The sequence below is a fragment of the Charadrius vociferus genome, unplaced genomic scaffold (genome assembly GCF_000708025.1).
Source record: "Charadrius vociferus isolate BGI_N301 unplaced genomic scaffold, ASM70802v2 scaffold68, whole genome shotgun sequence".
NCBI lineage: Eukaryota > Metazoa > Chordata > Aves > Charadriiformes > Charadriidae > Charadrius > Charadrius vociferus.
The window spans coordinates 4,695,758-4,712,130 of record NW_009649946.1 but is presented as its reverse complement, the minus strand read 5'-3'; the positions used below and the strand labels follow the sequence as shown (position 1 = coordinate 4,712,130).

At 43.7% G+C, this 16,373-nt stretch overlaps 1 protein-coding gene across 1 annotated transcript in view; it reads left to right on the top strand.

The window, feature by feature from the left end:
* Positions 1-4: 4 nt before the first annotated feature.
* Positions 5-16,373, top strand: part of TRIM67 (tripartite motif containing 67) — a gene marked incomplete at its 5' end in the record, with an annotated part of 33,678 nt that continues 17,309 nt past the window's right edge. The window contains 5 exons of the mRNA XM_009891487.1: positions 5-175; positions 6,755-6,850; positions 10,798-10,920; positions 12,245-12,355; positions 14,574-14,727. Of these exons, the coding sequence (XP_009889789.1) occupies positions 5-175; positions 6,755-6,850; positions 10,798-10,920; positions 12,245-12,355; positions 14,574-14,727 (655 nt within the window). The remainder of the gene's footprint in view (positions 176-6,754; positions 6,851-10,797; positions 10,921-12,244; positions 12,356-14,573; positions 14,728-16,373) is intronic.

Genomic DNA, 16,373 nt, shown 5'->3' with positions numbered 1-16,373 from the left:
CGTCAGCCGTCGCCTCAGCCCCCGGAAGATCTCCACCTGCACCGACCACGAGCTGGAGAACCACAGCATGTACTGCGTGCAGTGCAAGAGCCCCGTCTGCTACCAGTGCCTGGAGGAGGGCAGGCACGGCAAGCACGACGTGAAGGCCCTGGGCGCCATGTGGAAGCAGCACAAGGTGAGTCCCCGCGGCCGGCCAGGAGGTGCTCGGCGCTGGGGCTCGGTTGTCCCAATGCCCTGACATCGGGTTGGAGTTTGTGGGACATGCGGGTGCTTCACGTCAGTTGTCCTCCCAGACTTTTTTCTCCCTTGGCACGGTGTCCTTAGGTCTCCAGTCCTCCCTTACTGCCCAGTGATCCCACAGCCTCTGTGCAGGGTTAGAAAACCCACAGACTCCCTCCTATGTTGGCCTCACCTTAGCCAGCAAACCTCAGGCTCAACCAGGCCTCAGGCAGACACCTGAGATTAGCGAGTCCATCTCACTAACTTGCTTGCCTTCCACAGGGTCCTTGGCCATCCCATCCTCTCACAGGTGGCATCAGCTGCCAGTGAGGAGACGGGATGGTCAATCCTTCCTATCACCACCTGCCTTTCACTCTGTGCAAGCTGCTACAACCATTTCCCACCACGTGTCAATGAAGGAGAGTGGCCTGGAGCCACCTGAATGTTTTAGACAGGAAAGCATGATAAGGAACATCATGGGACATCGTGTTGTCTCCTGGGCCTCAGAGAGGTCTCCCCTCTCACTCAGATCCCAAAGAGGCCAAGACGAAAGGCTGGAGGGACCTTCATGACACAAAGATGAGTAAGGAATGATAGGATGGATGGGGTCTGGGGACAAGTAAAGCTTTTTCTGATTCACCTGATGTCACAGTCTGATTCATGCTTCCTTGCATGTGATGCTCCTTAGCCCTCGCTGGAGCTCCCCGGGGAGACATCAGAGCCAGCCACTTTGCCATGTGGGAGTTTGCTGAAGTCTGGTAGAGGTGCTGGGTCACTTGGCCATGCTCTCCTTATTAAAAATAAGACTTTGCAACCATTTGAGTAAAGAGCAAGACCTGACCTTAGAAGTTGTTTTTTTTTTCTCTCTTGCTAAGAGCGGTGGACCTTGGGAAAATTATTAGTTAATACATATGAACATATAGAAGGCACTTTAATACCTGAGTGCTGAGAGCAGTCCTTTGGAGATTCCCACTGTACTGGGGGGAAGGAACTTTTCCCACAGCTGTGCAAAGAGCGCTTGGCCAGCCCTGCTGGCTGCAGGATTCCCTCCTTCTCACTCTGTGCTGCAGTTAGCAGTAAAGGAAGCACAGAGAGAGCCTTTCAGACACTGCAGAAAAGGGCAAAATCAAGACTGGTCTCATCATCCCTCAGCCGTGGAGTGGCTGAGCACAAGCTAGTCTAAGACATTTGGCAAGGCAAAAACTTGACTTTTGATTTTAAGATTCAAAAAGGATGCCCCTTGGGATGATCTGCATAGTTAGTCCATGTGAGAAAGACAAACTTCTTCAGTATGTGTTTCTGTCTGAATGTTCTGCTAAGGGCTCAGCCATCCCCTCCCTAACATGACGGGTATTTGTGCAGAGGAGAAGTTCTCTTGGCCCAGAAGGAGCAGGTTACGAATTTGCAGCTATTGCTGCATATGTCAATGGCAGAATCCACTTCTCAGCAGAATTATGTTAATCATCAGGGACTGAATTCACTGTTCAAGCGTGGCTAATGTTTTGGAGAGTGTGAGAGACCAGCTTCTGCTGTATTACAGTTTACCTTGAGTTAAAACTATGTGATGCCTTTTTGAACAAAGTGATAAACTCCAGTGTAATCAAAGTTCAGAGTCAGTAATATTTTCTCTTTCCTACTGTCAAATGTTTTCAAAAGAATGAACAATAACCTGGTGGTTTGTATTTTTACTGCGTTTTTTTCTGGGACTAAGGTATCGCAGAATGTGAATTTTGTCTTGATTTATAGACTCAATCAATGTGAAAATTACAGTGAAAGAAAAAATACTCAAAATTAACTAATTTGGGGACTCTAAAATCGTACTCTTGTGAATATTATTTTTCCCAGAACAATGTGCTTGACAGAAAATAAATATAATGGAACCATATAGCCGGACAGCCTAAATCATCAGCTCACATTCATTCAGATAAATTGTTTCAGAATTAGAGACTCCTGCTTAGAAATAGATCTCAGATACAGCAATTTCTACAAGTTTTTTACCTGTAGTTACTTTGGCCAAACCATAAATTACTTACATTGAGTGGAATGCCAAACGTAATCCAAGTTTTATGGGTTCTCTCCAGATGCTCCAGGTGTAGCTGGCAGAGGCAGCTGGAAGGGCTTGTCCCTAAGCCGCCTTAGCCCGGTAAATTTGTCAGGCTGACAGTTTTTCACCATCAGCTGACAAGCACCTGCTTGTCTCCTTCTAACACCAGTGGCTGGTATTCTTCACCTAAGAAGGGCTGCCGGGGCCATTTCGCCACCTCTCAGGCCACAGTTTCATCCCACAACAGCAAACTTCAAACATTTTTTCTGCTAACTGTACAACTGCTTTTCCAGAGGCCGTGCCCACCTTTAGCTTCAGCATCCATTTCCATTCCACTTCTGTATTAGCCTTTTGTTCAAACTGTTTGACTTCTCCTTTGTTCTGGGCCTTATATACTTTAGTGGCAAATTATAGAGTGTATAACCTTGTCCGTACAGTGCTACAGACCGTGCAATGAAATGTGCATTTACCCTCAGCTGTACTACTGGCATGAAAGCTGGACTGGGCTGGTTGGCCCCTGTTAATAGTGCAGGTTCCCCATTATGCTACTGCATGTAACTTCTCCTACAGAGAAATTAAAACCAGTGTGACATAACAACAGGCCTCCAACAGCATAAACCTGTGAAAATCCACTGACTTAGCTGGACTTTATTATATTCACTTGCATGAAAACTGCATCTGGAGCAGGTTAAGGTTATTAAGTAAAACTGTGTAAGTCTCTGCCAAAGTTAAGTCCTTCTGCAGTGTCTTCATAGCAAAAACCGTGACACTTGTCAAATTTAAGTTGGTAGGCCTTTTGACCTACCGGTACGAGGAATGATGGTGGACACATTTCAGCTCTGCTCATTCTAAATGGTTATGTATACATATATACCAAAACACTGAAAAAAGCCACAGCTGGGTAGGTCTGTGAAGGGCAGGCAGGTGGTTGAAGGCAAGTGTTGGAGTCCAAATGCCTGCTTTTATCTGCTGGCTGAAAGAGTTGTGTTCCCAAAAACATGTGGGCTGTTTCAGAATTCAGCACCAGGGCAACTTATCTGATCAATAGTTAATCTGCTGCTAAAGAGAGATGGAGGGAAAACAAGTTAAATGAGCAGGAACTGTCTGGTTGAAAAAGGACATGGGCATTATCTGGTTCATTTTCTAAAATCAAAGGAAGCATCAGTCTTCCATGCCCATCTGGGTTTAATTACTCACCCTTGTTATCTCTCTGTTCTTGTATTTGATAGAAGTAGAAACTTGGTATCCGTCTCCAGCATTCACATTATTGGTTGCCAGACCAGGTATTAAAGTAAAGATAAGGCCAGGTAGGATACTGTTTGTCAGGGGTTATTAATTGTCGCAGTCAATGGAGCTTGTAACATTTCAGTTTGGCTTTCAGTAAATATTTCTGCAGCATGAAAGATTGCTCTGAGAGTACAGGGCATTTTTTATGGCTTGGTTGGTTTTCTGAGGGCTTAGTCATGTAGTTCCATTTGATTTTAACGGGAAGTGCATGACTAAATTCCACTGCTTTGTAAGGTATCTTTTACAAATGCTTGGAAAAACAGGGCTATTACCTCTAAGTGGGTTTCACAAATGGAGATCTGGTCTTCTCCTTGGCTTCACGCTGCAGTTGTGTTAATGCAACCACAGGTTTTAATGAACACGGCAATTCACTTACGAGCCCTTTGAACAATGATGTTGACTTTCTATTGTGGCTCTTTGCAATGGGAGCGTGCCGGGAACCGGGTGTGACTGTGCTAATTGCCATCGGTACATACGCCGGTTACAATTTGCCCGCGGTGATTCAGTTTTCTACGGCTGCTGTGATGCCCACATATAGCTTTTGGCTCTTCTTATCTGGTGAAATGCACGTTGAAATGATTTGAGAGCAAGGGCAGGTGTTGGGAAAGTGCAAGTTGTACTTTTGTCGGGACCAACCATTGGTTTTGATTTGAATGAAAGGAGCCCTTGCCTCCCTGGTTTGGTTGGGCCAGTCAACGGCAGAGCCTACCGTGCTTTTGCCACCTATTTCTTTCTCAGTTCCTCCCTAGCCACTTGGTCATATGCCGCTTCCACCTTGTCCTGCCTCAGCTTGACAAACCAAAGGCTCAGATGTGCCTTGCGGATGGAGCAGAAAGTGCAACCAAATAGGCATTGCTTTAAACTCTGGCAACCTTGATCAGCCTGCGGAGAGCTGATCTGAAGTCCCGATTGTCTGATTTGGCGGAAAATAGGGACCCTTTCAAGGATCTGGAGGTTTCCTTCTGAAACCTCAAGTAGCATTCATATTAAACATCCTTGCTTCACATGTTTGTGCAGTGACAAGAGTTTGTGTAAGAGAACGCTAAATATTCAAATATTGAAAAACATACACAGTAATGTGTCTTCCCATTGCATTTGTTACAAATGACTAGTAGTGAAGCATATTTTATTTTCAAATTTAGCACTAATATAATACCTGCAGCTGGGCTAAAAGGAAAAAGTCTGCGTGAATATGAGGGAAAAAAAACTAGGGTGGCTTCTTTCTCTATAACTCAGTCCTGGCTCCCAGCCAGGGTTTGAACCCACTTCCCGCAGAGCTGTGCAAGGTCAGGCAGTGCCTCTGCCTGCGTAAGGCTCTCTGCCTCGGAGCCGGGCTGGGAAGTGCCCAGAAGGAGCTGCCAGGGTCGGCTCTTTGCTGTCCCCTGAGAATGAGCAAGCACAAGGGGAGGATGAGTAGGAGACATTCAGGCATGAGGTAAGCCCAAAACTTTGGCAGCCTGAAGAAGTGAGCTGTGCCCTTTTCAGGGGTGGATTAATTTACTTCCCTCCAGGAGCAAGAGGAAAGCAGAGAATGAGTGGTGACTTACTGAATTTCAATTAGATCTCCTTTTAGAGGCTCATAACCTTTGTACCTTCCTACATACAAGGCACTGTCTCAAGGCACACTCTAGTAGTCCCAAGGAAACAAGAGATGGCAACCTTCTGAAAGCCTGACGTTAGCAAAGATACTTAATCTTCCATTCCTGATGTCAATTGTCATATCCATTTGGTGAGGATAATTAACTAGGCATTGGCAATCTGGTAGTTGCCAAGTCCTCCTGAGGGGTAGACCCATGAAGAGGGTGTCTAACCTGCAGGACACTCACGATGGGACCTGTCTCGTCACTCTGCATTGTGTCTGCATGGAGAAGTAATCATAGAATCACAGAATCATAGAATGGTTTAGGTTGGAAGGGACCTTGAAGATCATTGAGTTCCATCCCTCCTGCCATGGGCAGAGACCCCTCCCACTAGACCAGGTTGCTCAAAGCCCCATCCAGCCTGGCCGTGAACACCTCCAGGGATGGAGCTTTCACAGCTTCTCCGGGCAACCTGTTCCAGTGCCTCACCACCCTCAGAGTGAAAATTTCTTCCTAATATCTAATCTAAATCTACCCTCTTCTGGTTTGAAGCCGTTCCCTCTTGTCCTATCGCTATATGCCCTTGTAAAAAGTCCTTCCCCAGCTCTCCTGTAGGCCCCCTTTAGGTACTAGAAGGGTGCTATGAGGTCTCCCCAGAGCCTTCTCTTCTCCAGGCTGAAAACCCCCAACTCTCTCAGCCTCTCCTCATAGAAGAGGTGCTCCAGCCCTCTGATCATCTTTGTGGACCCTCTCCAACAGGTCCATGTCTTTCCTATGTTGCTGCACCTGGTCTTGCGATGGGCTGGCAAGCAGAGCAAAATGGTTTCTGTTATCCCAGCCAGGCTTCCAGGGAAGCCGTGCTGCAGCTGCTCTGGTCAGATCACAGCGGTTCTTGGGCTGCCAGGTGTAGAACCGCCATTTCCTTCCCATCCTGGAAATCCATCAAGAAGCCTCAGGTTTGGTTTAGAGATCTCAGGTGCCAGATGCAGAAAAGGGGATGTTAATGTGGACTTACAGAAGACATATTCCATATGTCTCACCAGTCAAAAGTTAGAGGAAGGTTTTTTCCAACTTTTCGAGAAGTATTCACCCTTTTTTGGGGCTACAGCATGGGAAACAGGAGCCCCAAAGGGACATTACTATGAAGTCTGAAAATGCAGATTTGTCTTTGAAGTTGTAGTGTATCTCAAATTTGGTAGGATCTACCACATTTCTGAAGAATTCAGGCTTTGATGAAAATAAAAGTGCCAGTTTGGAAAGCATTTGGGGATTTTTCAGCATGACAGATGCTACTGCGTAAGTGTAAGACTATTATCTCCTTATATATGTGGGTAGCTGTCTTATAAAAAGGTATTTTGACTTACCAAGTCACTGCAACAAAGCGAAGTGTGCAGACACAATACTCGACTGCCCCCAATGCGTATTTCACCTTTATTAAATCTTATTACAATTAAAATCTTAACTTCTTTTCTAGCACAAACACTCTGTGTGTGTAAGAATACATGCAACAGCAAGTAAGCCTTTTAGCACATTATTAATCACCAAAACTAAGGATTAGTAAGAAACACATTTGCATTTTATCTCTAATTTTTCCTTTTTTCCCCCCTCCTTTTTTCCCTTGCAGGCACAGCTGTCTCAGGCTTTAAATGGTGTTTCAGATAAAGCAAAGGAAGCTAAAGAATTTTTGGTTCAGCTGAAAAATTTATTGCAGCAGATCCAGGTAACTGTAGAATATTAGCTGTTTTGATAATACAGTAATCAATAGAACTGAGTGAATAATTTATTTGATGACTTTGCCTTCTGTGCTATTATCATCTTTCCTGGAATCATCTAACCTTTCTTGAATGGATTTGCTAGGCAAAATTATTCATCAAATAATGCCTGCAAGACCCTCTTTGCTTCTAGATTGTTTGCTGTTTATTTCAAGAAGTTGATACTCAACACTGGACATCTGAGCTGTGTTGATTAGTATTTGATTGAATCCATTGGTCATGCTTCTGGCCTCCTTCCTGACTGCAATTGCTTTAATTGGGCATGTAGGATAAGTTCTCATTTTAACACATTCAAAATTTACTACTTGTTTTTCATTTTACGGTTCCTAAAAATGTAGTGGTTTCTGGAATAAATGCAGTCAACCTGTTTACTAGAGTATTTGTGGGAAGTCAAAAAACAGAAGAAGAAACAAGCGCTGCTAAAGCAATGTGGTCGTTTATTGAAGCAGAAGATGTTTTCATGCCTGTAATTTCCCAGCTTTAATAGTCACTCATGGTGAGTGCAGTAATTGAGGGCACAAACCCAAAATGTCACAAGTGCCATTTTCAACCAAATTTAGACTCGTCAGTGCTGGAGGTCAGATGATCCTCAAGGTCCTTCTCACCCTGCAGAGTGTGGCTGAAAATGTGCTGCTGTAGTTTGAGCTGGAAAGTGCCCAGGAGGGGACATTTGTTATCCACAGCGGTGGTGCTCTGCGGTGGTGCGCTTTCTGGGGGATATACATCATCTGTTCTACGATATACTTGCTCTGTTGCTTGCTCATCTTCCATCAACAAGCAAGTCCTGTTCCTGTTACTAACAGAAAGCCACAGCAGAAGTTCAAAAATCTGTATTTGGTTTAGAAGGTAATCATTAAAATTCCACTTAACACTCCAGATGATGAATTTGTACCCCAAATGCTGCTCAAGCTCTCAGGTTGCCACAGGGCAGCATAGCTACCCACCCTCACAGTGGGGAAAGCAACAAACCAAGATAGGGAAAAAAAAAAGCACATCTAACAGAAAGAAAGCAGTGCAGAGCCACCAACTGGCACCTGTCACATGCCATGTTTTACACACAGTGTGAGGTTTCTCTCAGCTGACTTTACCTGTTTAAAAGTTATGCAGCTCGTCGAACCTCGTCATTTAGGCTTCTTTCACTGTCCAAGGGGAAGGACAGGCACCTCTAGAGAGCAGTTCTTCCAACAGGTGTGAAAAGCTGTTTTAGGGTGGAATAACTCATCCAAAACAGTAGTCTATCACCAATCTTGTCTTGAGTCACCTAGCTCCATTAAAAATGTATTTTTCCTTTCTGAAACCTAAAGGTGGCCTATTATGACTATTTATGACTACGCTGTAAAATCCTTTAATGTGTTTCAATAAAATCACTGCCAAATTGCTCTGCATAGGGGAGCTGCTACAATTAGATCAAAAGACCAAGCCATTTCTTTGATGCTGCTCATTGCTTACAATGCTAGAGGAGGACTCAGAAGAGGAAATTGGATCCAGCAATCACCCTCTAACGTTGAGGCATGTCTGAGTGCAGTGCTGAATCTGACCCTCACACGTTGAGCCTGTCGCCAGCGTGAGTCTGAGTGAGGACATCAAATTTCAGCAAACTAAAACCGCAGGACTAATAAGCTGCACATGTATTCCTAAGTAAAACAAGGCTAGGGCACAGCTCTGAGATGATCCCCCGCACCCTTTAACCCTTAATGAGCTCCCTGGCGTGGTTTTCTCCCATGGCAAATTGTAGTCTTCCCAGGTGATGCTCAAGAAGCATTTGATGATAGCACATAGCAGGGAATACTCCTTATAGGCAGATTTGGTACAGCCATGCTATTGGAGGGGAAACGGTTTAGATCTGTCATGAGCCGATCTGTGCCTTTTGGCATCCGGACCAAAAAAACCCAGTTCTTGGACTTATTTGGGGCGGAACAGATGTAGCCTTTGTGTGTAAATTTATACTCAGAACCATGTATCTCAGAGCAGGTTATTTCTAGTAGAAGTCTTATGATGGTTGCCACACACACATACAGACATTTACCCCTCAGCAAAAATGTCTTTAAAATGTGTGTTTACACAAAGGAATGAGCAAAACGTACATTTTATTATCCTGTTTCAATGCACAGCAGACCAGACAGCCATCTGCACTCTTTATCTCCTCTCTGAGTTTGCCAGAGCTACCAGGACCTGTGCTTTGATCTTGCCTGGGGCAGTTTACAAATTCACAATCTACTTTTCTTTTCCCTGCTTTGCAGATCTCATTTCCCCCACTTTTTTCCTTCCCTTCTCCTTTCTGAGGTCACTTTTAAATCTCTTGGTCTCTTCAGAAACTGCCTGTTCCTCGCTGCCCCTGTTGCTTCCTTGCTCCTCCTCATTGCTGTCATTATCTGATTTTCACATTTTCCCATCTGCTGTAGCAATTTCATCCTTTCTCACTTGAAAGAGGCATATCGCCAAACACCCTGTCTGATGTGCGAACAGAAAATGAGGAGAGAAACGATGCACTACAGCCATCGCTGTACAGCGTTCAGGCGCTGTACGCAAACCAGCACTTCAAGAGTGGCTGGATGGAAGTGGGCTTAAGGGGGAGTGGGGTGTGATATAAGCCGAGGAGGGAGAGACGCAAACAGGAAGAGTCTAAGTCAAACCTGTGAAGAGTAACTGAGCTGTCTGGTGTCTGTCTGCCCACCCATCTTGCTGGCAGGTCTAGGACTGCGGCGGGGGCCTCTCAGGGAAGAGCTACCCTGCATCCATCAGCTGGAGAATGGGATGCATGGATCACAGTGGGAGAAGGGAGTACAGTGCTGAAGATTTTGCTCTCAAAAGAATCAAGACAAAGCAATGAACAGAAAAGAAGAGCATAACCAAAAGAACTAAGAGATAGTAATGAGTTAAAGGCCTGTGACAGTTTACAACAGAGATGTTTCTCTTTAAAATATTCTCACATTCAATGCTGCTTTTTTTTTTTTCCTTTTTAATTTGGGTATTTGGGAGGAAAGCTGCTAGGACAACTGAACATCTCCTGGGAAGAGGAGCCTGAATACTTTCTCCTTCATCTAGTCTCACGAGCAGAGGAAGCAAGGGAGAGCCCTTCTTTGAATGGGTGCTACAGCATCAGTTCCACGGCCAGAGAAAGCCATCCCCAGGAGGAGGGGCAGCTCAGGACCTTGTAGTACCATCTACTCAGATTTCTCCATCAGCTGTGGGATTCTGTGGTAGCAGGGTTTGGTCCCCATTGATAGGACAGGGGTTTATGATACCCAGGCCCTGTGCAAGGCTCAGTGGGGACAAGTGTTGTACACCTCAGATGCTGGCCTCTACCTAGCAGAGACTTTTACCACAATGTGAATAAAAAATCTGCCATGTATTTATTATTTTTTTAAAGCTCACCAAATATATGTATCCACTGTCAAGCACTAGCTATTTTTAAAATCTACTTGAGGCAATACACAAAATCTCAGGGCTTTGCACCTGATTAATTTCCTTGTAGTAAGCCTGTAGACCAGTTTCTGGTTCATAATTCTCTTCTAATTGTCATGCTGTAGAGCCAGTGATTTCAAAGTTGTTACAGGGGGGTAATTGAAAGAGGGGGGCAGAACTAACTTACGTATATCTATGCACTGTGTATGTTTGGCTTAGATTTTGCATTATGTCGTACTACATCTGTTGCCTGGAAAGTGCCAGTAAATCAGGGTTTTAAATAAGCTCATTTTGTGGCATAGCATCTTACTCTTTCGTTTCATAGCATGCAGCTATTACTGGTACAGCTATAATGAAATCAGAAAGGCAACAGAGATGCCGAAGTCTTGAAAGGAAGTATTTTCTGAACAGAAAACCAGGTAAGAATGAACAATAGCTTAAGGTGTAAAATATGCTTTCTTTGATGAGTATGACTCTCGCCTTCTTTTAGGAGAATGGTTTGGATTATGAAGCCTGTCTTGTCGCTCAGTGTGATGCCTTGGTTGATGCGTTAACGCGACAAAAGGCGAAACTGCTCACAAAGGTGACCAAAGAACGTGAGCACAAGCTGAAGGTGAGCACAACTCTCATCAGCTGAGCACGGCTGTCGATACCTTGTGTTACTGTGCATTTCGTTAAGTCCCCAGCCCTTTATGCTCTGAAAATTCCTAATGACTAAATCCTAAAATCCTTCAGCAGATTCCAGTTCAGCAGTTTGTTGGAGCTGTGCTTATACACTTAAAATTAGACATATACTTCAGCAGTTCATTGAATCAGGCCATCAGTCTTGGTTTCGCTGATGGTTTTGGGCTGTCTTTTGAGGTACCTGTCAGTGAAACCCATGTGGTTTGGATTCTAGGGCCTTCCAAATGCAAGAAAGCCCTTCTGCCCAAGTAGAATGTTGGGATTTTGGTGTCTCTTCAAACCTTTGAAATTCAGGCAAGCCACCCCCTGGAAATCCGCGTGCTTATTCAAAAAGTATTCAAGAAATGCAGTAAAGGGGCGTGGGAGAAGAAAGCTATAAATGGTTGAACAAGGTGGCAGTCAAGAAATGTTTAAATAGACACATTTCTTGCAACGTCGAACTGCATATGTGATTTTGAGGTATTATAGTGCTAGTAACATTAACATATCTAAGACAGAAGGAAAAATTGAAGTGAAAAACCTAACATGACAAACAATGAATAAATCTACCTGAGATCAGCATTTAAAAAACCCCATGTTTAACAAGAACCAACACTTCAGACAAACTGCTAACAGCACAGTTAATACTGCAGTTTATTGTTTTTTGGCTGTTGCACTTCAGGAGTTGTGCTGTCGAACACAGTGCTGTTAGGCCCAGTCTACAGCCATGTGGCAGCAGAATCAAGTCCAAAATCTGGAAAAATGAGATGCTGCTTTTTATTTCTTAATCCCAGCAATGTGTTCTTAAGCAGAGCAGGATAAATGGTGAGTTGTGAAGGGAATGGTCGAGCATAATCTGCAAGAAACCACTTCTGCAGTTATTCTGTATAATATTTGCCTTTTAAGTGAAGGATTTTTTAGAAGCTCAGATTTTAGTGAAAGCGTGATTGTAAATGTGAATACTGCAAATGCAGAAACATGTTCTGTGCTCTTTCTGCCCCAAGCAAGCCTGATCTTTGAGCAATTAATTTGGTCTGAAAATTGAGATTCCCTGTGCACAACATTTTGCCAAGCTAATTATCAGTATTTACAATACAGAGCAAGTGAGTGTAGCTGATGGAGATACGGCAATGGCCATATGGCAGCTAAATTAAGCATAGCTTTAACACACTCTTTTATTTGTTGTCTCTTCTGAAATAGTCTTATACAATAAAATTATAAATTCATTGTAAGCTGAGGCAGTCATCAGAACTGTCCTAATGCTTGTTTTCCAGGTTGTTTGGGACCAGATAAATCACTGTACACTGAAGCTGCGCCAGTCAACAGGGCTTATGGAGTACTGCCTAGAAGTTATCAAAGAAAATGATCCCTCTGGGTTTTTACAGGTATTTTTTTTTTCCAGTGTTCGGGGGGAGTAAAAAGAAAAGACATTGAAGTTAAATCTAAAAATGGGTGGCTTTGCTAATTAGCCTCTTTCACCTCCGAGACAGGTTCAGCTGAACTCCTGTTAGTCCTGTCTAAAAGCTCCGATAGGGTGGTGACTGCATGCGTGTCCCTGCGAAGGGATGGCTGTGAACAGCCGCACTCTGATCAAGGTGTGGAGTTAGCGGTCACACCACTTCCCTGACTGCTGACGTCTTTCCTCTTGCCAGCCCTTCCTTCTGAGCTGAAAGAGAGGTGCCATGCAGTTCATGATAACTTCCTCCGGAATATTATTTTATTCTCCTCCAAGAAACCCAACACAGGGCCTCACAGAGCTCCCCGATCAATTTGGAAAGGTCTGTGGCTCAACAGAGTAGTACTTCTCCCCCTTTTTGCTTCTCCCCTTTGCATTACTCTTTCCAATGTGAAGGAGTCCGTTCAACATCTCCCCTGTGAGGAAATCCAGCCTTAAGGGCTCACATGTAGCTTTGCTTCCCTGGGGCTGTCGCACCTCATAGGGCTACAAGCCCTGTCTTGTAGCTGGAGGATCCAGGTACCCCCTCTTTGCAAAATATGGCCTAGCCAACAATTGCCTTAATTTGCAGGGGACTGTTGCTTAGGTGCAAGCAGTGAAAGCGTCTATTGATGAGATAAAACATAACAGTTTTATTATCCAATCAATTATTTTGCCTAATTAATTATATGATTTTATTAATTATTTTATTTTGGCCTGTTAGTTTTGTTGCCTTATTAATCGCCTAAGAAGACAGGCTCATCAAACAAAATGATCTGCATGTGGCTGTCAGCGGAACAGGGCACACTGCACACATAAATGCATGAGTGTCAGGGGGCTGTCACAGCATCCCTAAAAACCAGGATGAGAATTAGCCAACTTAAACCTATTAGCACTCCAGATTGATTGTTACTGTCACGTCTGGTCTCAAGCAAGAGCTGGGAGTGTGTGGTGTATATTAATCTCAAGACTACGCAGATTTTAGCAGGCTGTCGATTGGATACTGCAGGACAAATGAAACCTTGAGGTCTTATCTACATGCTAGCTACATACATACTTCATTGTCATTTCAGCTTACTTTTCCTATAATCTTTGTGGCTTTGCTCTTTGCAGTCACCTTTTATATAAAAAATACTTTTGTTTTTACCTTTTCCTGGTTTATCCAATGATGCTTTCAAGGCATCCAGCCATCACTGGGGCACTGCATTACTTAGAGTGCCTGCTCCTGCAGCCAAGACATTGAAACACAGCCAAGGGATCCAGCATCCCAGTAAGTGACCCCAAGGTTGTAGGTAGGATATGAGATGCTCCTCCACTTACTGTACAGACTGATTAGGAGCTGTTGCTTCAGGGGCTCAGACAGGAACGTCTGCCAGTGACAGCAATGAGGAAAGGTATCCGAACTTCTGCAATAAAGAAAAACTCTCTCTGACTTACCCAGAAGAAAATTCTGCTCCCTTGACTTACAGAAAGCTCACTGGGAGGGACCCCAGGTATCCAAATGGCAGCTTCACTGAACTCAAGGACAGGTGAGTTCGTTGATTTCCACAGAGCCAGGATTTCACTTCAGGAAGAGCCCATTGCGATCATCTTAGTCTGACTTTTGGCCTAATCATCTGCAGGCTGAGTTAGAGCAAAGCTTTAAAAATGAAATTCAGTTTCGATGCAGTGATAGAAAATGCATCACGTTCTTCAAAAATCTGACAACTTAGCACCCTCCCTGTGAGAAATACACACCTTCCTTCTCATTTGATTTTTTTATTCCTTTCAGCTTTCATCCACTGAGCCATCTCTGCTGAATGGAGAGACTTTCTAACATTTAAGCCTCTCTTTGTGTAACTGCTTTTTAAACAGGAGAGCAAAACTAGACTGCAGATCGGAGAACAGAGTGTAGAAGTATATATGGCATTCAAAGGCATGATACGTAACGTAATCTTAACAGGCTTTATAAATGTGATTTTTACTTTCTTACCCCAAGATGAGATTTGCTTTGAAAAGACCAGAGGAAAGGATCCAACATAAATGGACCTCACCCCAAACCGACCAGATCCTGTCTCAGCTGTTGTGCAGTGATATTCCTGCTTTCCTTTTGCTGTATCTCGCAGGCGTTCTGTCACTTTTAAGGGGTGCATCTGCCATTTAATTATAAGCCTGATACTCTCTTTCAGATTTCGGATGCATTAATCAAGCGTGTTCAGGTATCTCAGGAACAGTGGGTCAAAGGAGCCTTGGAGCCAAAAGTGTCTGCTGAGTTTGACTTGACTCTGGATAGCGAACCTTTACTGCAGTCGATTCACCAGCTGGATTTTATTCAGATGAAATGTAGGGGTGAGCTTTTATGATTTTCTTTTTTCTGTTTTTCGTGCCTGTGTTCAAACAGTGCTGGGAGGGTCGGGAGGCAGGGAGGGAGGAAAGAGGAGTGACTTGAAATTACTGGGTAGTTTTAAAAGGTTTTCAAGCAAATTCAGATTACTGGGTGTTTCCTAGAAGGATGCGCTCACCTCACATGCAGTGACCTGACAAGCTTAGACAGATGTACCAGGTGCAGTTAAAGATTTGAAAAGATAAATTCTTCAGACTAAGGCTGTCTATCAGCTTTGAAGATTAAAAAGACATTAGGTGCATGAAAGTTTATGCCATTTTACAGCATTGCTAGATTTAACACGGTTAATTCAAAGTACCAGTTACCCCTATCTTGTCAGCTGAAGGAGTAAATAAATATTTGCAGACATACATACTTGAATAGGGAAAAAACAAACCAACCCTTTGACTTATATCTGGACTGTGCTGTGAACAGTGCCCAGCTTAAAAAAATTCATGAGGCAGAGATTCACAGGGGAAAAGTAGCTTCATGGCTGTATTCTTCCTTGATTCCAGGTATCTGAACAATTCCAAGGGACACACTAAAGGCAAAGGAGGCTAAAAAAAAAAGTATTTTAAAGCAGAAGCTGATGAACAGTAGATGCCATTAGCAAAAAAAAATTAATAAATTAACATCACGCGCTTGTAACAAGCTTGGTTTGTATGGAGCAGGATGAGAACTGCATCAGAATTAGATAGATCCATAGACCGGCTACATTTGAAGGCCATTGTGGTCCCTGGGAATGATGCCATTAGCTTCCCTCAGTGGTGATTTAAGCCTGAATTATCCATGTGGGTGAGAGGGTAGAGGCTGCCAGAAGTCAGTGAATGAGTTAAGGGTAATCGTGTGGTGATGCCAGATGTGCTTTCTTTTGACTCCAAGCAAGCATAAAGCTTTCTGTTCAGTTTATCTGTCCTCTCTGGGCCTAATTCTGAACCTAAGAGACCCAAGATAAACTAATTAGGGTGGATATTTTGGAAGATAAATATGTGGATAAACAATGGATAAACAGCTAAAGGCCAAAGTCTGCTCACCAAGAATGGTTTGCATCTTGGCATGAACGGGCTGTGTTAAAGTTACACAAATAACACCTGTGAACTGCTCCTTTGAAATGTTAACAGCCAGGAAAGCGGGGTCAAGTAAGAAAGGGTCTCACTGAAAAAACTTCTCCGAATACTGTCTGCACTTGTCTTTTAAAATCCGTTTATATTTAATTTATATTTATCATTAAATATATTTAATACTAATCTTCCACCACTCTCCTTTGCAAACATATAAAGAATTTAGTTGAACTATCCACTTAGATTGCTAATTAACCACAGGTCACTTGAGGTGAGAGCAGCTTAGGTATTTGGCTTCTGGACATTTGTCTGGCTTTAAGCTTGAAGACTTAGAGACTTTAATTGAGCCAGACTCACTGGAGCTTTATGAAAGACAGTGCTGTCTGTTTATGCCCTCATTTATCATACGATCGCAGTGAAGCTCTGATACGGAGCTAGACCCCGTCTGAGGAGCAGAGAAGAGGACAGGACTGCTTCTGCCCAAACCTGCACAGAGCTTACGAACACCCCTGAGCTTTTCTCTCCAGGTGCATCTTAACAGTCAG